At 44.4% G+C, this 25,429-nt stretch overlaps 1 protein-coding gene across 5 annotated transcripts in view; it reads right to left on the bottom strand.

Annotated features, from left to right (window-relative positions):
• The window catches only part of NFX1 (nuclear transcription factor, X-box binding 1), a 238,251-nt gene that overhangs the window by 72,768 nt on the left and 140,054 nt on the right, over window positions 1–25,429 (bottom strand). For all 5 annotated transcript variants that reach the window (XR_012157390.1, XM_073332429.1, XM_073332430.1 and 2 more), the window contains 4 exons: window positions 13,168–13,287; window positions 12,289–12,368; window positions 11,535–11,765; window positions 4,562–4,635 (listed from right to left, as the gene is read on the bottom strand). Coding sequence is in view for 4 of the 5 variants with exons in the window: in XM_073332429.1 (XP_073188530.1) it covers window positions 4,562–4,635; window positions 11,535–11,765; window positions 12,289–12,368; window positions 13,168–13,287 (505 nt within the window). In the remaining variant the exon portion in view is untranslated. The remainder of the gene's footprint in view (window positions 1–4,561; window positions 4,636–11,534; window positions 11,766–12,288; window positions 12,369–13,167; window positions 13,288–25,429) is intronic.

The following is a 25,429-nucleotide window of genomic DNA, read 5'->3' as shown; positions in this document are numbered from 1 at the left end:
CAGGGTTGGAAGGGACCTCAGGAGGTCATCTAGTCCAACCCCCTGCTCAAAGCAGGACCAATCCCCAATTAAATCATCCCAGCCAGGGCTTTGTCAAGCCTGACCTTAAAAACTTCTAAGGAAGGAGATTCCACCACCTCCCTGGGCAACGCATTCCAGTGTTTCACCACCCTCTTAGTGAAAAAGTTTTTCCTAATATCCAAAGTTTTTCCTAATATCCAAAGATCGACTGGAGTGAGGCCTTTTTGAGCGGAAGATTTTGGTCCAAGGCCCAACATGCGAACTGCTTCCACTTGGCCAGGTAGGTTGTCCTGCTGGAGGGCTTTCTGCTACCCATGAGAAAGCCTGTTCAACGCGGGCAGAGCATGCCTGCTCCTCTACAGTCAAACATGCAGCAACCAAGCCATCATTTGTGGAGCCACTAGATTCGGGTTCAGTAGCCGGCCATGGTTCTGGGAAGTCTGGCCAGAGTGGTAGTTGTAGCGGAGCCGCTACCAAGAGCTCTAGCAGTGTGCCAAACCAGTGCTGGAGAGGTCAAGCCAGAGCTATCAGGATTACCTTCACCTTATAGCCAATGATTTTAGTTTATTATGCATTTATTGTGTAATGTTATAATTAATCAATATGTTATATTACATATATTCATTGTATGTTAGAGTTAATTTGTATGATTATAAAAGCGCAAGATTGATTAGTATTAAAAGGAACTAAGTATTAGACATGAGGAAGACAAGCTGAAATGCAAGAACCTGTAGGTTGAGGCCTACAAGACTTTAGCTTAGCTATTTTAGGCCTTGGAGACAAGAAATGATGACTTAAGCCAATGACTGAGAAATAACCCAATGCTTTAAGATTATGGGAAAAGTACCACCAAGGAGTAATATTGCGCAAAATTACCCAAATTAATATTAGATCATAAAAAGGCACATCTGTCTCAGACATGTCTTAACCACGGGATACAGGTTGTGCGTCAGTGCTAAAGAGAACAAGGGAACTTACACAGCCTATAGAAAATTTGGGTCCCCTAAGTTTCCAGGGCACACAGACCAATAAGAGAAAAAAAGAGAGTTGACACTTTTATGGACATGCAGAATGCAGGTATAGACAGAATCACATTATAAAAAGGGAATGCTCATAAAGGGAAAATTGAGCTCCCTATGGGACACTCCAGCAGGAACCACTCTCTACTGATGATCAAGCCATGGAAGACCCATCAGACCCTAACACTATTGTTAAGGATGTGAGTATAACTATATTTGTAACTTGTGCATAGATCTGAATAGAATTTATATATGCTTGGGTGATCCTAATTTTGATAAAACTTGTAAAATAGACTAGACTTTGTACTTGTGAATGTACGTGTGGTCACTACCCTTGGTCTGTGTGTGTTCCTAGAGACTAACTCTTAAGCAAGTAGCAGAGGTAACTTTCACCCTTTTTAGCTTGGAACTTTAGCCGCCAGAGCCGAACCCACGGTGATGTAATACTACATTACAAAATTCTCTTTAAATAAAATAAAAGGCTACATTCTTGTCCTGCTTGATCTTCATGAGGACTCTGTGGATTATTGGCACTGGTGGAAAGGCATACATCAGAGCCCCTGACCACAGGAGCAAGATGACATCAGACAGGGAGCCTCTCTCAATCCTGCGAATTGAGCAGAAGCCATGCACTTCCTGTTTTGCCTGGATGCAAATAAATCCACCTGGTGAGTCCCACCTCTAGAAGATCACGCTTACCACCTCTGGATGGAGTGATCACTCGCAGCAAGACGAGAAAGTCCTGCTGAGGTGATCTGCTAACGTGTTCCTGGCCCCTGACAGGTGCGAGGCTACGAGATGAATGGTATCCTGAACACAAAAGTCCCACAACTTTGCTTCTCTGCAAAGGGTCTGACAAACAGGCTCCGCCTTCCTTGTTGATATAAAACACTGCAGTGATATTGTCTGTTAGGATTTGGACCACCTTGCCCCTCAGGTGAGGCAGGAATGCCTGGCAGGCCAAGCGCACTGCTCTGAGGTCTCTGACATTTATGTGGAGAGAGCAATCATCTTGCGACCAGTGACACTGCATGCTGAAATTGCTGAGGTGAGCTCCCGAACCTAGTCCCAAAGCATCGGAGGCCAGAGTCACTGATGGGGGTGAGGCCACGAGGGGAACTCCCTCTAACACTGAGCTGGTGTCCAACTGGTGTCACCAGGGATGACCAGGTATGATTTGGTACCATGACTGACCAGTCCAGATTGTGTCTGTTGGGGATGTAGACTGACGACGCCAGCCATGCTTGCAGGAGTCTGAGATGAAGCCACATGTACCATACCACGTAAGTACAACTTGAGGCACATGCGGGTGGCAGTGAGTCCTCATGGGAGAGATCAGGTTGAACACAGTCTGGAAACGGGCCTCCAGGAGAAAGGCTCTGGCCTGTGTAGAGTTGAGTATTGCTCCTATGAACTCTATAGACTGCACAGTGATCAGAGTTGATTTCTTTTGGTTTATTAATAGACCCAGATCGTGACGGGTGGAGCACACCAGATCGAGACTCCTTTTCATATGGGCCTGAGAACTTTCCGTGATGAGCCAGTTGTTGCGATACGGATAAACCTGTACACCTTGACTCCTCAGGTAAGTGGCCACTGGTGCCATGCACTTTGTGAATACTCTCGGGGCAGATGAGAGGCCGAGGAGTAGTGCTGTGAATTGGAAATGGCGCTAGCCCACCACAAATCAGAGAAACTGTCTGTCGGTGCCCTGTCAAGGGGGCCCCCAGGACGTGGGCAGAGGAGCCAGCTGGAACTGCTTTTTTGCAGCTTGCGGCATGTAAAGACCTAGTGAATGCAAGGTGGCCTAAGAGACCTTCAGGCGACGCAGCCTCACATCTCTCTGCTCCTCCTCTTGGGGCATCTTGCTTTGTAGCTAGTCCATGTAGCTTTGGGAGGGGTAAGGCCTGTCTCCCTCTCAGCTGACCTGTCTCTGTTGTCAGCAACCTCTGAGGTGGAGTAGCCCTCCTATTCACTGCCTCTTCCTGTGGTAGATTTCTGTTTTTAAGCTCCCCCCTTTTCCAGGCAGAACAAGTCTTACAGGTTGCCTCATTAATGCTGAACAGGCCCAGAACAGCTCGTTAGTCTCCTCTCCAACAGAGTGAGAGCATGTCCCTTCACACCCTGTCAGTATGCTAAAAAATGTCTTTCCAATTTACATATATTGATTTATAAATCTCTTTGCACCTGTACATTTTCTCTTATATTCTTTCCAGATGAGAAGAGTGTATTATTATATGTCTCCTTACCTGTTAAAGGCATGTGTGTATTATCATCAAAGTATTCCTTTTTCAGTTTCATAGGAGTCACTCAGTAACAAACCACTCGATATTCAGATAGTTGCAGTTTCTTGTCCCTAATAATCAATTCATATCAAACTGATGCATGCTTTGATAATGTCACTGTTCTGACTTTGGTATGGGTTATTTTGTCTATTAAAGTGTTGGTGATAAAGGTAACAGTTGCTGATAGTTTTTGCAGTGTGAGAATGGAATGTGTAATCTTTTCCTTGTATATTATATTCTCTCCAACTACTAGTCCAATGCCACAACTAAAAACATGTGGGAGATGATCCTGTGATCCTTCAAGGAAGCAATTGCGATCAATAAGACAGATGACCCTGGCATGTGACACACCATTCTGGACAGTGATCCATTATAAAAAGCTGGGGACCTGATTCAACACATAATCTTTAGCATATGAGTAGTTTCATTGAAGTTAATGGGACTAATTAAACAATGTTCGGCACACGCTTGCACCTTTTTGGTGGTCTGTGAGACACATACTGCATTATGAAGTACAGGGAATGGCCCCGCAGCCTGTTCCAAGAGCTTCATGGAGACTTGATCTACATGATGACTGGGAACTACATGCTCCTCTTTCTGAAGACTACAAAGGCATCTAGCTTTTCCACACACTTTAGGGATCTCTTCCCCATGCATTTGACCTGGCAGTGAGGGAAGAAGCTACACAGACACAATTTCCACCCCTTTATTTTTCAAGCCTTGTCATAGTCTTGAAAGGAAGAGAAAAGAGTGCTGCCCAGCAGTAATTGTACCTTAGGATTTAAAAAGTCCCCAGTCTCCTGTTTTTTCTAGTGTAATCCAAATGTAAATAAATAAGAGAATGAAGAAATTTAGAAGTAATTTAGAGCCAAGGTCGTTGTTATAAATGAAGACCTCTAGTCTGCATCTAAATAGTTCTGGATGACTACAACTCTGTACAGTTCCAGGGATGGGAGATCCTAGCCCTGATATGCAACCAAAGTTCTGCTCTACCTCCAATCAACAATGACAGAAGAAATATCTTTCAGTATATACTCGTGAGCATATAAGTTCAGAAGACTAGGAGGGGAAAAAAGAACTATAGGGTAGCTCATTTGATTTGGGGAAAGTGTATATAACAGGGCAGGTGAATCCAATAGGTTACCATATAAAAGGCAAACTCAAAAACCCTAACTTTGATGAACTGTAGAAGAAAGTAAGTCGAGAAAAGGACAAAATAAAATAACCAGTACAAACCTTTGATATGTACTAGATGCTTCTGAGCAAATCATACTCTCCTTTCTTCTGCCACATTCACACTGAAGATCAACCTGTTATGCCATAAAAGCAGTAAATCAATTTTTTCTCCTTATTTGTAACAAATACATTGGAAATCTAGTCTTCCAAAACATTATACTGACTTAATAAAATGCTAATATTGAAAACTTGTTTTTTTACTAAAAGTTCAATTGATTTCTATATACAGTTTCTATGGTAGACATGAGCTAAAGAAAGAAAACAAAGATTACTTACCTTCTGTAACTGGAGTTTTTCTTCAATATGTGTGGTCCCTATGTGTACTTCACTGTGGGTACACATGCGCCCCAAGTGACCAAGACTGAAGATTCTTGCTAGTGGCATCTGTTGGCCCGTGCCTGCACTCTTGCTTGCCTCATGCTCTGACCCGAGGGCATAAGAGGCGGTACGGACCAACTATCTCTCCACTTCCTTCTCTACCACACATTGTCTATGCCTTGTAGCAGAGGGGAAGGAGGACAGGTAATGGAATATAGAGAGGGACCACATATTGCAAAGAACTCTGGTTACAGAAGGTAGGTAACCATTCTTTCTTTGAGTGCTGGTCCCTATGTGTATTTCCCTGTGGGTGACTGACAAATAGTACTCAAGAAGAAGGGGTGTGTGAGATGGTATTGAGGCTCGAAGGACCATGGTCCCAAAGGATGCAACAGCTGAGGTGGTGTGCACCAGGGTGCAGACTCCTGTGATGGTATGAACAGAACTTCATGTGGCTGCTTTACATAAGTCAACAAGAGGTATGACCTTAAATGAAGCTACTGAAGCAGCATTTGCTCTGGTGAAGTGGGCCCTCACTCTGTGCAGTGGAGGAGTTTTCAGTAACTGGTAACAGAGCAAGGTACACCCCGATATCCACTTCATCTTTATAACGAGATTGCTTGCCTTCTCATGTGTTCTGCAATGCCAACGAAGACATAAAAGGGTGACCTCCTGGGTGACCTCCTAAAGGATTTTGTTCTTTGAAGATACAATACCAATGCCTGAGACACATCCAGAGAATGGAGTCTCTGTTCCTCATTGGTGGTATGAGGCTTAGGGACAAACACAGGTAAGCGTATGGACTGATTCATGCAGAAATTGGAGACTACTCTGGGGACAAATTTAGGGTGGAGTCTTATGGAAACCTTATCTTTATGGAATATGGTATAAGGTGGATTGGCTATGAGGGCCCCCAATTTGCTTACCTTTCTAGCTGAAGTGATGGCCACCAGAAAGGTTTGAGTAAACCTTTCAAAAAGCAACCAGTAACTGGATGCATGAAGATGGATCAGTTGCTGATTGGAGGGTGGCAGGAACTGATCACTGCCAGATGAATGCATAGCAAGCTAATGGAAAGCCCAGAGGATTTCACAGTCAGTAGACAGTCCAAAATAGTAGGAATATTCATTTCCCCTTAGGACATAAGATGGTGTAGGGCCCAACCATAGAATCTTTTCCACTTAACGAAGAAACACTTGCTGGTGGACTCTTTCCAGCAGTTACTAAGAATGACTAACAGCTGCCCAACATTTCTACTCTAGGTTTGATGCCTGTCTAAATACTGCACTGTGAGTACTGTCCCTGGATTTCGGACAAGCTGTCCCTGGATTTGGATGTCTGAGCCTGCTCTTGTCCTGATTCAGGATATTTCGGAAAGGTTGAACGCTGACTGGCGGATGGGATGACAGCTGAAGAACGGGAAACCAAAATTGTCTTGGCTACCTGGTAGTGATGAGGATGATTGCCTCATCCTCTCAGATCTTCCTGAGAATTTGAAGTAAGAGTGGGATGGGGGGAAAGGCGTACATCAGACTGTCTAACCATGAGATTAGAAGGGCATCATTTCTGGAATTCTGTCCCTTTGCCCCCTTGAGCAGCACATTGTTTGTTGTCCTGCAACACAAACAGGTCTAGAAATGGGGATCCCCATTGTTGGAATATGCATCCTACCACTGAGTCATGAATCTCCCAATAGTGTTCTGTTGAAAAGTGGCAGCTAAGGTTTTCTATTAGAGTATTGTGTATTTCAGAAAAGTGTGCTGCTGACAGCATAATTTGGTGATGAATACACCAATTATTGGTGGACCATCTCTATACAAAGGGGTGCAGATCTTGCTCCCCCTGCCCTTTGCTTGTTAATATACAATAGTGTTTCCCAAACTTGGGATGCTGCTTGTTCAGGAAAAGCCCCTGGAGGGCCGGGCTGGTTTGTTTACCTGCCGTGTCCACAGGTTCGGCCGATCGTGGCTTCCACTGGCCACGGTTTGCCGCTGCAGGCCAATGAGGGCTGTGGGAAGCGGCCAGTGGGAGCCGCGATAGGCTGAACCAGAGGACACGGCAAATAAACAAATTGGCCCGGCCCACCAGGGGCTGTCCCTGAACAAGCGACTTCCCAAGTTTGGGAAACACTGATATAGAATACAGTCATGTTGTCCATTACCTGAACATGTTGGGAGACGATAAACGGTAAGAACCATATGCAGGCCTCCTGAACTGCTTTCAGTTCCAGGAGATTGATATCAGAGGGGCAGCCATGTTAGTCTGTATCTACAAAAACGAGGAGTCTGGTGGCACCTTAATGACTAACAGATTTATATGCATCCTTGACTCATGAGGGGTCAATATTCCTTGTACTGTGTGTTTGTTCAGATGAGTGCCCCAGCCTTTGAGATAGGCATCTGCCATCAATATCTTCTGAGGAGTAGGGAGTGAGGGAACTCCCATGCACAGCTGTTCTTTGTCCTGCCACCAAGCTACAGAGTCATGTACACTGTGAGGGATCATAACAAAACTTGTCCAGGCAGTGCTTACTTGGCATGTAAACTGTCTGAAGCCAGGCTTGTAGGCAGCAGAGTTTTAATCGTGCAAAGGGGGTCAAAAGTGCAAGATGCCACGTGACCCAGGAGGATGAGGCATATCTGAATCAATGTCAGTGGAGTCTTTCTGAGCCGATTAATCAGAATGTTCATGAACCTGTCCATGGGGAGATAAACTCTGGCTCTGAGTAAGTCTAGATTTGCTCTGATGAAATCTATGGTCTGTGTTGGAGTTAAAGAGGACTGAGGGTGCCTTCTGACAAGACTTTCCCATAAGAAAGATGGGCTATTGAGTTCTGCTACTACTGAATATGGATATGGATGGAAGTGTGCTGCTGCTACTGAAAGCATTTTTAGGAATACTCTGGGTGTTGTTGCTAATTCTAAGGGAAGCAACCTGTGTTGAGAGTGGTTCGTACCTACCACTGAAGAACCTCCTGTGGGACAGAAAGATGTCTATGTGGAAATAGGCACCCTTGATGTCAAGAGTTGTGAATCATTTGTTTCTGTTCAGACAGGATTATTGATGCCAGAGTGACCATTCTGAATCCTAATGTTCAGACAAAGAAACTGAAGTGATGGAGGTCTAACTTGGGTCTCCATCCTCCTGTTTTCTTGGGGATCATGGAACATTTGGAATAAAAATGGTTTCCCTCGTGCTGAGGTGGCACCTGCTCTATGGACCCTTGATGAAGTAGAGAGTGTACTTTCTGTAAGAGTGCTCTCTCATGAGAGTGGTACCTGAAAAGGGAGAGGAAAGGGCATTTTGGAGGGGGAAGGGAAAGGAACCATTGTGTAATCAAAGCAGATGACATAGAAGACCCTTCTGTCTGCTGTGCTTGCCATATATGGAAAAATTGGGCCAGTCAGCCACCAAATAGAATTTCAGGGGTGGGAGAACATGGCCTCTGGATGAGTTGGCTGCTCTCGGAGGTCCTGTATTTCTTGACTGATAGTTGAGGGTGGAGTCTGGAAGAAGCAGCATTCTGCTTGGGTCTTTGCATATACTGCTTCTTTTGTGGCAGTTTGTACCCTTTCCAATGGTACAGGGGCTGAGCTGATGGTCTAGGTTTGTAGGATTATTTGCTATATTTCCTTCTGAGAGCTGGTCTATATAAACCCAGGGAACAGAGGGTTATCTTCAAGTCTTTTAATGGGGGTAATGACTCATCAGTCTTTTGTCTGAATAAGTTGTCTCCTTCAACTGTAAGTCCTCCACAGTGGCCTGGATTTTTCTGGGGAATCCTGAGGAGTGAAACCAGTTTTATCCTCACACCACAATGTTGGTAGCCATTGACCTAGAAGCTGTATCAGTCATGTCTACTGCTGCCTGGAGGAATGATCTAGCCACCAGTCTACCTTATTCAATAAAGGGCCTGGAATTGCCCCCCCAAGGAAGGCAGAGCACTTGTCTCTAAACTCCTAAAACTTGGAATAGTTGGCAAAATGATACTTTTCCAGAAGTGCTTGGATACTGGCTATGTGGAATTGCAAGCTAGTTGATGTAAATTCCCTCCTTTCCAAAAGGTCCAGACATTTCACTTCCTTTTCTGAAGGGGCAGATCTGCTTTGCTGTTGTCTACTCCTTTGTGTGGCAGCTTGCACCACAAGCAGTTTGAGGCATGATGGAGTAAAGAAGAACTCTGCTCCATTAGATGGGACAAATATATTTTCTCTGCCCTTTTACATGTAGGTGCACATATAGTTGGAGTATGCCACACCACCTGGGCTGTCTCTAGGATAGACTCATTCACTGGGTTCATCATCTTACTCTATCCAACACTCTGGAGAATATCCAGTAGTTTGTGGGATAACTCCCTCCTCCTGAGGGAATCATCTCAGCCACCCTTAATAGGCTCCTGGAACCATCTGTGGTCCTCTGATGGAGAAGACAATGACACAGCGACCACTTTGTTAGGAAAGGAAGATGATACACCCAATGGGATGGGTAGTACCACAAGATCCAGTTCTTCTCCCCCCTTCTTCCATGGGTTCTAGAAGGAGCTCAGGCTGGTCTCTTGTGGAACGGGGGTGGGGGGAATGATGTGATTCTCTATGTGACTGCACTGGCTCTGGATAACGGGTACATGGGTTCCATGGTCCCCATTATGGACAGTGATAAGGATCCATTATGGGTTGTGGTAGTTCCGAAGGCATGACCAATAGTCCTGGTGAGGTATGCCACCTTATGGTCTAGTGGAGAAACCCAGGAGGTCTGGATCCTGTGTCTGGGGTAACCTACCTCAGTGGGGGTGATGATGGTCTTTGCTCAACGTTTGACACTTCCAATGAAAATGTGGGGTCCATTTCTAATGGCGGTGCCCTTGGTATCATTGATGGTGGATGGTAGCAGAGAAGGATCTCTGTCCTTGTAGCAATCCTGCACCAATGTTGTCAACATCTCCCTGTTGAGAACCAGTGCTGAAATGATGGGAGAATATATGGACTGGACTAGATAGTGATATGCTCGGTAGTGATATACTTCTTTCCAGATGGAGGATGATGGTAACTTGTCTCCTCATACTTGAGCTGGTGTAGGAAGTCTTTTGGAAGTCTTAGATTCCAAATGCAAACATGACAGTACCATCAGTGCATATAGCTCTTAGAATTCTTTGGTAGTGGAGGTCGAGACTCATGGCATTTTTCTTTGCTCAGTACCAATGGCAAAGTGGTAGTGGCCAGAGAAGTGTTAGTCTTCTGAGCCTCAGAATAAGTATGATGGGCCTTTGGGGATTTGGAACCAGAGCATGATGATTCAAATGACAGCTGGGGAGGGGACTCTGAGGAAGAGTATTCTCTCAAGCATAGAGATTGCTTCTCTTGAGTGGAGGAGTCCTTAACTGTATTCCTATTCACCCGGGTATCAAAAATAATGGTAACTGGGGACGTGCTTTGACCAATATATGGGAGGGCTATCTGGCCTGCATCAGACTAAGGTCTCATTGCCTGCTCCATAAAATGTACTCTGAGCCTGAAGTCCTGCACCTGGCAGGTCCAGCTAGGAAAGGAGCAGTAGATACTGTACCTGGTAGAGAAATATACTTCTCCCAGACAGCATACACACCTCTGATGATTTACTGACCAGGAAGGCTCATGGGCAGGAGAGGCAGTTTTTGAATCCCAGTACTCCCAACATAGTTCAGTCTTCATGCTGGGAAGAGGGTGGAGAGATAGGGTTGGGGGAAAGCCTCTAAAGGGGAAAAAGGGCTCCTCATTCCCTAACTAATTATACTAAAATAATACACTATCTAATAAAAAATATTTTAAAACTATTTACAGATAAAGTTGAAGAAAGAACTTTTGAGGACACTAGAGTGTTCCGTCTCAGACCACGCAGCAGTAAGAAGGAAACAGAGAGGTGGTTGGCTGCAGGGTCTCTTACAACGTAGGTTCAGAGCACGAGGAGACAAGAGTGCAGCTACGGACCAATGGACACTAGTAGCAAGATCTTCCAATCTCAGGCTCATCAAACACATGTACTCACAGTAGAATACACATAAGGACCAGCACTCGAAGAACCACCATTTTTATTGGGAGATTTGGGTGGTTATTTTGTTCACATCTACTATAGTGAAATATATACAGTTTGATTTTCCCTGCTTCTGAGCAAAGATCAGATGATGTGGGTGTGTGAAGGAGTCTGTTCTATGTGGTTGCCCCCAGCAGGCTGCTCTATGTTATGTCACTAGCTTAAGGTCACTACGATTTTATATCAAGCGAGGACAGATACAACTCTCCTCCGCCACATTTCCGTACCCATACCAAATCCCCACAAGCAATAGAGAGCTAGCTTATGCAGGAGCAAAAAGTGAATGGATCACATTTGAGGATCTGGGACAAATATTTTAACAGATAGAAATCTGGCAGGTACTTTTGCTCAAACTACTAGCCATTCTAATAGTGGCAATTTTGAAAAACAAAATAACCATAAAATACATAATGCTTTATCACATTAATATAATAATTCATATCAAAACTTGCATACTGATAGTATTGCATTATCTTGAAAGTTTCAATGTCAGTATTTTAATTTTTTTTAATCTTTCATTATTGACTGAAACCTGTTAGTGTACAATTTGTCTGTCTGTGAATTACGTTCTTTGTTCCAGAGCCATCACCTTTGTGTTGCAAGAAGTTGTAGGACAAGGTAAAGACGGATGGCATGGAGCCATACAGGGATGATTACAGTATAGTCTCAGATTAGTACATGGCTGTTTGCACTCTTCATCTATGAGACACACTCCTTTGTGACAAATCCTTTTACATTTGTGCATTCCACATTTTAACATTTGATTGCAGCGAAGACCACAAGAGATGTCAGTGAGATGACAGGGAATATTGTTCCGCAGCTGGAAAGGGAAAAAGACATCATAACTAACAGTGAATGTGTTATTGTAAAGTGTGTATTCTCAGATACTTTTAATCATGTCCATATTTTAATAGAGCATAGATTTTTAGAAGAAAATTATCTATGGTTTTGCACTAAGCTCTTTGCAATCTATTTTAAACACAAACCTGAGTGTGTGTGTGTGTGTGTGTGTGTGTATATATGTATCATATATATATATATATATATGATATGTTATACCTGGAAATACTGGATCAAGTCTGTACACATGTGGTCTAAAGAAAGCAAAAGTGCATCTCATCATTTTAAACTGCATGAAACAAACACTTACAAACACCTACAAACACCACCAGTTTGTAGTTTCTGTGGGTATCAATTTTGTGGCTACTTGGGGAGTAGCCTTAGAGAAGCAAATATCAAGTCACAAAGTAACATGTAGTTTAGAAATAACAGCCCACATAAGGCTATCGCTCATTTGTAATTAAAAATGTCATTGTAATTTGTTCAATAGCAGCCACACTTACTTCATGCTTGCCCATACACCATTTTTGAGTGAGGTATGTACAGGGTGGGCACTTCTCTTCACTATGACACGTATGGTACACTGCAGACATAGGAATATAAAATCAGGAAACAATTCTTAAATACTTTAGTTCACTCAGACATTTTATATTACAGAGCCTTTTATATTCTAATTTCTTCTTTCAGAACCACACAATTTATGTTTGTGTGGTATTCTATTATGTTTAAATTCTTTAACATCAGGATGACTTTAGCTGCATAGACATTCCTTCCTTCCTGGAGTTCCTGTGCTGCACGGTAGGACATTCTGAGTATTAGCTTTAAGAGCCATGGTTTTCAACCTATGGTCCTTGGACCATCAGGGGGTCTGCAGACTATGTCTAAGATTTCCAAAGGGTCTGCAAATGAAAAAAGGTTGAAAACCACTGTTCTAGAGCATGGCATAAGAAAGCATTTGTCAGTAATTTGATCAATTTGTTCTGTACTATGCTTTGTATCAATTTGCTGCAGATCTACTACTAATTATAGTAGTCCCAAATAATAAAATGAGATATTACAGTTGTAGTGAAGACACATTCTTCTCATTTTTTACAAGAAGGGGAGGTCACCATGTGCTTACTTTTCAGAATATGCTATTTAAACTCAAGGTTAAAATGAGATTTGTTTATTTGAATGGCTAAAAAATTCTTCAGACACTTTGAATGGTGTGTAAAACCCCAACAATTTTACTTGGAAAAAAAGTAACATATTAATGGAAAGGAAAGGTTTAAATATACCTAATCTGGTTCATCTTTCGAACACCAAACAATAAATCTGAGAACACAGAAAAATGTAGACACTGGACAATTTAAAAATGTTATATGGGTGTACCTATGACTTACCTGGATGATCACATTCATGTGGTCTGGTACATGAGTTTTTACATTCTGGTGGCTGAGTACCACAAGGAACAGGAGGATAAATTACCGACTCACCACAGTAACAAGTTAGCTCATCAAAACCTGACAAAGCAAAACAAACCAAACAACTAATAAATACAGTTGAAGTTTAGTCACGTAGGATTAAGTTTTGAGTTGCTTAAAAAAAAAAAAAAGCAAATGTTTTAACAAGTTGATATTAGAGATTCTATTTAGCATAAAGCATCCTAAAAGCCAGAACTCCTACATCATAAAAAAAAATATTACCTTGGTTAAAAAAAAAATCCAGTTTAAGAAAGTTAAAGGAACAATAAAAAAATAAGAAATTATGTAACAAATGGGAAAAAAGAGAAAAATTGTAATTAATACAAATCAGTTAAAAATATAGGCAATTGATATTAGAAGTTAAAGGTATCAATATACTTATGGCCAATATGGTTAAAAATCAGTAAGAAAGGGTTTTACAAAAATCAGGAACAAAACATGTCAGGAATGATATAGATCCATTACTAGATGAAGATAAAACTGAATAAGGAGGTACACAATACAAACAAGTTCAATAAATATTTCTGTTCTATATTTGGAGTCAAGCTGGATAATGTATTCATAGAATCATAGAATATCAGGGTTGGAAGGGACCCCTGAAGGTCATCTAGTCCAACCCCCTGCTCGAAGCAGGAACAATTCCCAGTTAAATCATCCCAGCCAGGGCTTTGTCAAGCCTGACCTTAAAAACCTCTAAGGAAGGAGATTCTACCACCTCCCTAGGTAACGCATTCCAGTGTTTCACCACCCTCCTAGTGAAAAAGTTTTTCCTAATATCCAATCTAAATCTCCCCCACTGCAACTTGAGACCATTACTCCTCGTTCTGTCATCTGCTACCATTGAGAACAGTCTAGAGCCATCCTCTTTGGAACCCCCTTTCAGGTAGTTGAAAGCAGCTATCAAATCCCCCCTCATTCTTCTTTTCTGCAGGCTAAACAATCCCAGCTCCCTCAGCCTCTCCTCATAAGTCATGTGTTCTAGACCCCTAATCATTTTTGTTGCCCTTCGCTGGACTCTCTCCAATTTATCCACATCCTTCTTGTAGTGTGGGGCCCAAAACTGGACACAGTACTCCAGATGAGGCCTCACCAATGTCGAATACTATATATAGTATTCATACTATATAATGATGACGTCCTTTTTAATCCAACAGTAACTAAAGGGCATGTTACACAGCAGCTACTAAAGTTAAAGATTTTTAAAATGGCAGGTCCTTTAAATTAGCAGAACTTACACCCAAGAGTTTAAAAGCTTTAGTAGGGGTGCTCTCCAGACCGTTAATATTAACTTTTTAATACATCTTTGAAAACTGGTCACTGGAAAATAGGCCCTGAACAAAAATTTTAAGTATTGTACTCATGTTAAGACCTAAGGCAAAAGGGAGAGGCTAAGGGGAGTTTGAGTAGCAGCTGCAGAACCTGCGATTTGCTTTGACATAGTGAGTGTATGTTTGATCTGTTTGTCTCTCTATGGGCCATGTGACTGGGGATCTTGATCCTTTGTTCAGGCTATGTGATTGAAGTCTGAGCTGTTAATCCTTCCCTGTGTGACAAAGTTCCTCCTCTGCCTTGGTGGGTCCTGCGTTTATTGGCGGATTTTCTCGTCTCAGAGGTTCATGGCAGCCCTCAGTTTGACCACTTTCGTGGCTCAAATCTGCCGTTCACTCAGTTAGCCTCATCACTGGCCAGCATAGGGAATGGAAGAAGAACAATCCCCGCAGTCTCTGCTGATCCACCTAGTGGATTGGGGAACGGGCCAGAGACCTTCCCCTCTGGTGGAACCCACAGTCCAGTTCAACTCCTCCGGTATTAAGTAGGGAGTTGGAGGGATAGGGGGAACCTGGACCCGCCTTCTACTCCAGGTTCCAGCCCAGGGCCCTGTGGATTGCAGCTATCTATAGTGGCTCCTGTAACAGCTGCATGACAGGTACAACTCCCTGGGCTACTTCCCCATGGCCTCCTCCCAACACCTTCTTTATTCTCACCACAGGACCTTCCTCCTGATGTCTGATAATGCTTGTACTCCTCAGTTCTCCAGCAGTATGCCTTCTCACTCTCAGCTCCTAATGGCTCTTGCTCCCAGCTCCTCACACGTGCACCACAAACTGAAATGAGCTCCTTTTTAAACCCAGGTGCCCTGAGTAGCCTGCCTTAATTGATTCTAGCAGCTTCTTGATTGGCTGCAGGTGTTCTAATCAGGCTGTCTGACTTAATTGTTTCTGGAAAGTTCCTGATTGTTCTGGAACCTTCCCTGTTACCTTACTCAAGGAAAAGGGACCTACTTAACCTGGGGTAATATATTTGCCTTCTACCATTCTCCTGTAGCCATCTGGCCCGACCCTGTCACATATCCCCCCCTCTGCTCAACACCACAGGATTGGGCAACTTGGGACGTCAGGCAGTGTACCCGTGACAAGCCATCTGCATTACCACGGTGGCTTCCAGCCCGGTGTTGTATGGTGAATTGGAAAAGTTGTAGGGATAGGAACCATCTGGTCACCCTTGCGTTCTTCTCTTTATTTTGTTGCATCCACTGGAGGGGTGCATGGTTGGTCACAAGGGTAAACCGTCGTCCCAGAAGGTAATAACATAGTGTTTCCGTGGCCCATTTCACAGCTAGGCACTGTCTTTCAACAATGGCATACTTCTGATCTCTCGGAAGGAGTTTTCTGCTGAGGTAGAGGATTGGGTGTTCATCTCCGACCATCTGCAATAGGATGGCTCCCAATCCTACTTCAGATGCATCTGTCTGTAAAATGAATTCTTTGTTGAAGTCTGGGGCTATAAACATGGGGTTACTGCAGAGGGCTGTCCATAGATCCATGAATGCTTTCTCTGAGGCATCTGTCCACTTCACCATGTCCGGACCCCGGGCTTTTATCAGGTCTGTCAGGGGACTCGCTCTGGTAGCAAAATGGGGAATAAATCGTCAGTTGTACCCCACCACACCCAGGAATGCCCGGACTTGCTTTTTCCAATTAGGCCAGGGCCAATTTTGGATAGCCTCTAGTTTGTTTAGCTGGGGCTTAACCATGCCCCTTCCTACAATGTAGCCAAGGTATTTAGCCTCGGCTAGCCCTATAGCACACTTGGCTGGGTTGGCTGTGAGGCCAGCCCGTCTTAGCGTGTCCAGAATCGCTTCCACCTTTTCCAAGTGGGTTTCCAAGGAAGTTTTTGGAAAGCGTAGGGGACAATTTCCTGGTGCAAGTGCTAGAGGAGCCAACTGGGGGGGAGCTTTTCTTGACCTGCTGCTCACAAACTGGGAAGAATTAGTAGGGGAAGCAAAAGTGGATGGGAATCTGGGAGGCAGTGACCATGAGTTGGTTGAGTTCAGGATCCTGACACAGGGAAGAAAGGTAAGCAGCAGGATATGGACCCTGGACTTCAGGAAAGCAGACTTTGACTCCCTCAGAGAACAGATGGGTAGGATCCCCTGGGGGACTAACATGAAGGGGAAAGGAGTGCAGGAGAGCTGGCTGTATTTCAAGGAATCCCTGTTGAGGTTACAGGGACAAACCTTCCCGATGTGTCGAAAGAATAGTAAATATGGCAGGCGACCAGCTTGGCTTAACGGTGAAATCCTAGCGGATCTTAAACATAAAAAAGAAGCTTACAAGAAGTGGAAGGTTGGACATATGACCAGGGAAGAGTATAAAAATATTGCTCGGGCATGTAGGAATGAAATCAGGAGGGCCAAATCGCACCTGGAGCTGCAGCTAGCGAGAGATGTTAAGAGTAACAAGAAGGGTTTCTTCAGGTATGTTGGCAACAAGAAGAAAGCCAAGGAAAGTGTGGGCCCCTTAATGAATGAGGGAGGCAACCTAGTGACAGAGGATGTGGAAAAAGCTAATGTACTCAATGCTTTTTTTGCCTCTGTCTTCACTAACAAAGTCAGCTCCCAGACTGCTGCGCTGGGCATCACAACATGGGGAATAGATGGCCAGCCCTCTGTGGAGAAAGAGGTGGTTAGGGACTATTTAGAAAAGCTAGACGTGCACAAGTCCATGGGGCCGGACGAGTTGCATCCGAGAGTGCTAAAGGAATTGGCAGCTGTGATTGCAGAGCCGTTGGCCCTTATCTTTGAAAACTCGTGGCGAACCGGGGAAGTCCCGGATGACTGGAAAAAGGCTAATGTAGTGCCAATCTTTAAAAAAGGGAAGAAGGAGGATCCTGGGAACTACAGGCCAGTCAGCCTCACTTCAGTCCCCGGAAAAATCATGGAGCAGGTCCTCAAAGAATCAATCCTGAAGCACTTACATGAGAGGAAACAAGAACAGTCAGTATGGATTCACCAAGGGAATGTCATGCCTGACTAATCTAATCGCCTTCTATGATGAGATTACTGGTTCTGTGGATGAAGGGAAAGCAGTGGATGTATTGTTTCTTGAGTTTAGCAAAACTTTTGACACGGTCTCCCACAATATTCTTGTCAGCAAGTTAAAGAAGTATGGGCTGGATGAATGCACTGTAAGGTGGGTAGAAAGTTGGCTAGATTGTCGGGCTCAACGGGTATGATCAATGGCTCCATGTCTAGTTGGCAGCCGGTGTCAAGTGGAGTGCCCTAGGGGTCGGTCCTGGGGCCGGTTTTGTTCAATATCTTCATAAATGATCTGGAGGATGGTGTGGATTGCACTCTCAGCAAATTTGCAGATGATACTAAACTAGGAGGAGTGGTAGATATGCTGGAGGGCAGGAATAGGATACAGAGGGACCTAGACAAATTGGAGGATTGGGCCAAAAGAAATCTGATGAAATTCAATAAGGATAAGTGCAGGGTCCTGCACTTAGGACGGAAGAACCCAATGCACAGCTACAGACTAGGGACCGAATGGCTAGGCAGCAGTCCTGCGGAAAAGGACCTAGGGGTGACAGTGGTGGAGAAGTTGGATATGAGTCAACGGTGTGCCCTTGTTGCCAAGAAGGCCAATGGCATTTTGGGATGTATAAGTAGGGGCATAGCGAGCAGATCGAGGGACGTGATCGTCCCCCTCTATTCGACATTGGTGAGGCCTCATTTGGAGTACTGTGTCCAGTTTTGGGCCCCACACTACAAGAAGGATGTGGATACATTGGGAAGAGTCCAGCGAAGGGCAACAAAAATGATTAGGGGTCTGGAACACATGAGTTATGAGGAGAGGCTGAGGGAACTGGGATTGTTTAGTCTTCAGAAGAGAAGAATGAGGGGGGATTTGATAGCTGCTTTCAACTACCTGAGAGGTGGTTCCAGAGAGGATGGTTCTAGACTATTCTCAGTGGTAGAAGAGGACAGGACAAGGAGTAATGGTCTCAAGTTGCAGTGGGGGAGGTTTAGGTTGGATATTAGGAAAAACTTTTTCACTAGGAGGGTGGTGAAACACTGGAATGCGTTACCTAGGGAGGTAGTAGAATCTCCTTCCTTAGAAGTTTTTAAGGTCAGGCTTGACAAAGCCCTGGCTGGGATGATTTAATTGGGGATTGGTCCTGCTTTGAGCAGGGGGGTGGACCAGATGACCTCCTTAGGTCTCTTCCAACCCTGATATTCTATGATTCTATGATCTAAGTATGTAGAGTTCAGCTACACTATTCTCGTAGCTGAAGTTGCGTATCTTAGATTGATCCCCCACTCAGTGTAGACTAGGCCTGAGTGTGTAGAAGCTTTTTCTCCAGGTACAATTCTACACAAGCTGACCAGTGATGGAACAGTTATTATGACACATCCCTTACAAGCCACATTTTGTTTCCTGCCTGTTGACAGAAGAGGCTTTCTGTGCATAAAGTTCAAGTTGATGGCTGCGTTAGAGAAAAAGATCTGTTGTCTTGGTGTGTAGCTGATAACCCACTGTACTAAGAGAGACAGAAGAATTGCTGGACAACTGAGGGCAGCACCACCACAGATCCACTAGAGAATGAATTGGTTTTAAGGGAACATGAGAGTGTGGAAAATAGAAAGGATAATCAGAAGACATTCATCCAGTTTATGTCAAGCAAAGAAAGAGAAACAAGAAAGATTCTGTACAGACAGAAGCTAAGACATTCTCTCCTGCTTCTGACTCTGTAGAAAGTCTCTTGCTGCTTGCTTTTCCCCTTCCTTAGAAAAGTGATAACAAATTACTTTGACAAGATCTTAAACAAGACTACAATTCTGGTTGATACAAGTTCATCCAGTACATTCAATATGTGGATTTTGGCTGTGACCAGAAGGGAATTAAGGTGATACAGGAGAGAGACTGAGGGAGATCCAGAGAAATGCACAAAGGGAAGTTACTTACCTTTATAACTGGAGTTTTTTGAGATGCATGGTCCCTATCTATATACCACTGTAGGTATACAAGTGCCTGAGAACAGAGAATTCTTGCAAGCAGTGTCTGTTGGTCTATGCCCAAGCCCCTGCTATCCTTGTGCTCTGTACTGAGGGTATAAAGAATGAGGCAGGGCAGACCAACTGGCTCTTCTGTTCCTTTGTCTATGGCAAAGCCAGTCATGATCGGGGGGAAGGATAGCTCAGTGGTTTGAGAATTGGCTTGCTAAACCCAGGGTTGTGAGTTCAATACTTGAGGGGATCTGGGGCAGAAACTGGGGATTGGTATTGCTTTGAGCAGGGGGTTGGACTAGATGACCTCCTGAGGTCCCTTCCAACCCTGATACTCTATCATCTGAAGGAGAGTGGGTAGTGGCATATAGATAGGGACCACATACCTTGAAGAACTCCAGTTACTTCCCTTTCTTCTTCGAGTGCATATTCTACTGTGGGTGACTGACAAAATAGTACCTAGAGAGGAGGAGGGTGCAAGTATGTTTGTAGAACCACTTCCACAAAGCATGCGTCAGCGGAGCAGTCTTGGACCAAGGCATAATGTCCCATGAATGTGTAGATGGAACTCCATGTAACTGCACCGCAAATATCAAGCAGGGATTCCTCTTGAAGTGATGCCTCTTATGCATATGAGCCCATACCCCATACGGGGAGGGAGTTGTGTCAACTATAGAGTACAATACAGCCAGAGACCGACTTAGAGATTCTCTGGAAGGATACAGCTTGACCTTGAACTCGTTCTGCTATGGCAACCAACAGTCTAGGAGTATGTCTACATTGTAATTAAACACCCACAGTCGGCCTGGTCAGCAGACTTGGGCTGAGGCTATGGGACTGTCTAATTGTGGTGTAGATGTTTGGGCTCGGCCTTGAACCCTGGGACACTCCCGCTTCACAGGGTCACAGAACCAGGGTTCCAGCCCAAGCACAAACATCTACACCACAAATTAAACAACCCTGTAGCTGAGTCAGTTGACAAGGGCCAACAACAGGTGTTTAATTTCAGTGTAGACATACCCTAGGAGGCTTTCTGATCTGTTTTGTTTTCAGCAGGTAAAAATCACACATCAATGAAATGAAGAATCCTCTCCTTATCAGAAGCATGGGGCTTCACCCTTCAGGGGAAAAAAACCAACCCCCCCCCCCCCCCCAAAACAGGTAGGTGAACTAGCCAATGTAAGTAAATTAACCTAGGAGGGAATTTTGGGTGTAGTCACAGCAAAAATTTGTCCTCATGGAATATTGCATATGAAGGATCAGTTGTGAGTGCCCCTTGTTCGCTTACCCTTCCGGCCAAGGTGATAGCAATGAGGAATGCTACCTTCATCAAGAGGTGAAACATGGAACACATAGCTAGTTGTTCAAAGGGTGACTTAGTGAGTGCCAAAAGTACTAAGTTAAGGTCATGTTGAAGATTTTGTTTGTTTACTGGTGGAAAGGTTCTCATCAGGCCTTTCAAGAATTTGGTTACTGGCTGGGTAAAGATCTGATGGCAGGTGACACATGCTGATTGCCACCAGGTGAACTTGCAGTGAATTAAGGGAAAGAACTGATGCCTTCATAGTAAGTCTAAAACAGCGGGACTATCTGCTGTCTCTGAAGATATGTGCTTTTGCTGGGCCCAGATAGAGAAATGTTTCCACTTAGCTAGGTAGCATTTTCTGGTGGAGTCATTTCTGCTATTATTAAGAATGGTTGCATGGCCTCACAGCAGGTATTTTCCAGGCTTGACACCCATCCAAATGCCAAGCCATGAGATGAAGTGCTTTCAGATGGTAGATGCTATCATTCTCATGAGTCAAGAGATTTGGAAAGGATTGCATGCTGATTGTTGGATGGGGTGACATTTGTAGGAGGCTTAGAAACCAGAACTGTCTGGGCCATTTGGGAGCAATGAGGATGACTTGTGCTTTGTCTTGCTAAATCTTCTATAGAACCTGACGTGGTATCATGATGGGAGGGTAGGCATAGCTCAAGTAATCTGACCAGATCAGAAGGAGAATATTGCCTCTGGAGTGCTTTTCTTGAGCTCCCCTGGAGAAGTACATGTTGCATTTCCTGTTCACCTGCCTGAAATGGGGGTTCCCCACTGAGTGAAAATGCTGTTCACTACTGGCTAAGGCTGTCTTCCAATTAATTCTGGATTTCTGGAGAGTACACTGTCAATAGGGTAATATGATTTTTGATCCAACAGTTCCATAAGGTGACAGCTTCTACACACAGGGGGATGGATCTCACTCAACCCTGTTTATGGTGAAACTGGATGAACGGTAGAAAGGCGTCACAAACTTTCTGGACTGCCCGGAAGTCCACAAGACTGATGTGCATTCTGGGCTCCCGAGACATCCAAGTCCCTGCACCATCTGACTGTTCACGTGAGGTCCCCAGCCTATCATGGAGGCATCTGTAATGATCATCTTTTCAGGTGTGGGCCTAGGAAAGGAATACCTACACACACTTACTCAGGATTTTTCCACCAATTAATGAGGTCCTCATCCAGGTAGAAAGTGTCACTATGGTGTTCATGCTGTGACTGGTTGGTGTATATACTGTTTGGAACTAAGTCTGTGGGCAATGGAAGTGGAGACTGGTAAATAGTGTGACATAAGTCCATGATGCATTCCGGGAGAGAAAGGAAAGTCTGAAATTATGTTCAAGAGGCACACATTACCTGGTCTATCACATTACTCATGGTGTGAAATCTATCCATCGGGAGATAAACGCTCACCCTGACTGAGTTGAATCATAGAATCATAGAATATCAGGGTTGGAAGGGACCCCTGAAGGTCATCTAGTCCAAACCCCTGCTCGAAGCAGGAACAATTCCCAGTTAAATCATCCCAGCCAGGGCTTTGTCAAGCCTGACCTTAAAAACCTCTAAGGAAGGAGATTCTACCACCTCCCTAGGTAACGCATTCCAGTGTTTCACCACCCTCTTAGTGAAAAAGTTTTTCCTAATATCCAATCTAAACCTCCCCCACTGCAACTTGAGACCATTACTCCTCATTCTGTCATCTGCTACCATTGAGAACAGTCTAGAGCCATCCTCTTTGGAACCCCCTTTCAGGTAGTTGAAAGCAGCTATCAAATCCCCCCTCATTCTTCTCTTCTGCAGGCTAAACAATCCCAGCTCCCTCAGCCTCTCCACGTAAGTCATGTGTTCTAGACCCCTAATAATTTTTGTTGCCCTTCGCTGGACTCTCTCCAATTTATCCACATCCTTCTTGTAGTGTGGGGCCCAAAACTGGACACAGTACTCCAGATGAGGCCTCACCAATGTTGAATAGAGGGGAACGATCACGTCCCTCGATCTGCTCGCTATGCCCCTACTTATACATCCCAAAATGCCATTGGCCTTCTTGGCAACAAGGGCACACTGCTGACTCATATCCAGCTTCTCGTCCACTGTCACCCCTAGGTCCTTTTCCACAGGACTGCTGCCTAGCCATTCGGTCCCTAGTCTGTAGCGGTGCATTGGATTCTTCCATCCTAAGTGCAGGACCCTGCACTTATCCTTATTGAACCTCATCAGATTTCTTTTGGCCCAATCCTCCAATGTGTCTAGGTCCTTCTGTATCCTATCCCTCCGCTCCAGCGTATCTACCACTCCTCCCAGTTTAGTATCATCCGCAAATTTGCTGAGAGTGCAATCCACACCATCCTCCAGATCATTTATGAAGATATTGAACAAAACCGGCCCCAGGACCGACCCTTGGGGCACTCCACTTGATACCGGCTGCCAACTAGACATGGAGCCATTGATCACTACCCGTTGAGCCCGACAATCTAGCCAGCTTTCTACCCACCTTATAGTGCATTCATCCAGCCCATACTTCCTTAACTTGCTGACAAGAATACTGTGGGAGACCGTGTCAAAAGCTTTGCTAAAGTCAAGTAACAATACATCCACTGCTTTCCCTTCATCCACAGAACCAGTAATCTCATCATAAAAGGCGATTAGATTAGTCAGGCATGACCTTCCCTTGAACACACATCAACACATGCTGGCTGTTCCTGATCACTTTCCTCTCATGCAAGTGCATCAGGATTGATTCTTTGAGGACCTGCTCCATGATTTTTCCAGGGACTGAGGTGAGGCTGACTGGCCTGTAGTTCCCAGGATCCTCCTTCTTCCCTTTTTTAAAGATTGGCACTACATTAGCCTTTTTCCAGTCATCCGGGACTTCCCCGGTTCGCCACGAGTTTTCAAAGATAATGGCCAATGGCCAATGAAGATTGCTCCTATAAATTCTGAAGTCTTAGTTGGAATCAGGGTAGATTTTTCCATGTTCACACAGACTCCTAGGGATGAGAGAAGGTGAAGCAGAGATGATGGTCATGTAAGGGCTTTTTCATGTGTCCTTTCAACAAGATGTCAATAGTCTAAATACAGGAAAACAGAAGCTGCTGCATCTGAACTGTGCTGCTACTACTAGAAACAATTTGAGGAAGATGCTGGGTGTGGTTGCTAGGCCAAATGGATGTAACCTGTATTGGTACTGGTCAGGACCCACCATAAACCTGACAGAAATCTTGTGTGGAAGGGGTCAATGTCCACATGAAAGTATGCATCTTTCATATTGAAAGCTGTGCAACTTTTGAGGGATGAAAATATTGATGCCAGTGTAACCATATGGAATTTTAGTTTGCAAATAAAAAAAAAAAAAAGACACTGAGTTGGTGCAGATGGAGAGTGGGTCTCCACCCTCCCTTCTTTTTGGGAACTAGTAAACATTTTTAACGAGGGATTCTACCTCTGGGCAAAGGATCTCCTCATGAGAATGGTCTCAAAGAAGGATGGGGAAGGGCATTTTGGATGGGGGTAAGAAGAGAAATGTATTGGTATAGCCAGAATGGATGATATTCAGCACCCAACTTGTCCACTGTTATTGCACTCCAGTTGCAGAAAAAGAGCTACCAAAGCATATGTGAGGATTGGGTGGAGATGGTATCAATAGTATCTTATGCCTGGGAAATAAGGTTGGATTGATGTGACGGATGTGTAGGATGTAGGTATCGTGGCTTTTGTGTACACTGCCCTTCACAAAGAGGTTCATAGAATCACTGATGGCAAAATGGTTGAGGCACAGCTCTTGTTTTGTCAGGATGTTCGTGGATCTTTGGGGCAGGTGTATATATACCCAGAAAATGGAGGGTTGCCCTGAAGTCCTATAGTGAGGGCAAAGACTCCTCAGTCTTTTTGCTGAAAACGTTGGTCTTGAAGGGCAAATACTCCATTGTGTTATAGTTTCTCTGCAAATGCAGTTCTGGACACCAACCTGCCTTCATCAATAAGGGCCTGAAATTGAGCCATGTCTTGCTTGGGGAAATTTGTTCTTAAAATCCAAGAACTGTCAATAATTCAGAAAATCATACTTGGCCAACAGCACTACATAGCCTCCAGTTCAGAATATTGAACTAGATGATGTAAAAACCTTCCTTCCCAACAGATCCAGTTACTTGGCCTCCCTAATTTCAGAGTGGGTGGCTACATCTTCCTGTGGCAATCTGAACAAGTAGGGAGTTTGGTGCAAGGTGGCTAAACGGAAACTCTGCTCTCTTAGCTGGGACAAAGTAGTGCTTCTTAGCCCTCTTGGGGGTAGAGATACACATTGCCAATATATGCTGGACATATCCGGCTTCATTCACCAGTACTCTCTGCCTGGACCCTATGTGATGTAGGATGTCCAGGAGTTGTGTTGAGTTGTGTGTCCTGAACCTTCTCCAGGAACATCTGGAGCTCCTCTGCCACCCTACGTAGCAGCTCTCAAAATTGCTTATGGTCACCCAGAGGGAATGGTGAAGCTGGGATGACTGCCTTGGATAACCTTGCCAGTACTGGCAGAACTAGCGGATCCAGCTCATGGGGATCAAGTGGAAGCTCTAATT

The sequence above is a fragment of the Lepidochelys kempii genome, chromosome 2 (assembly GCF_965140265.1).
Source record: "Lepidochelys kempii isolate rLepKem1 chromosome 2, rLepKem1.hap2, whole genome shotgun sequence".
NCBI classification, from domain to species: Eukaryota; Metazoa; Chordata; order Testudines; family Cheloniidae; genus Lepidochelys; species Lepidochelys kempii.
This window is presented reverse-complemented; position numbering and strand designations above follow the sequence as displayed.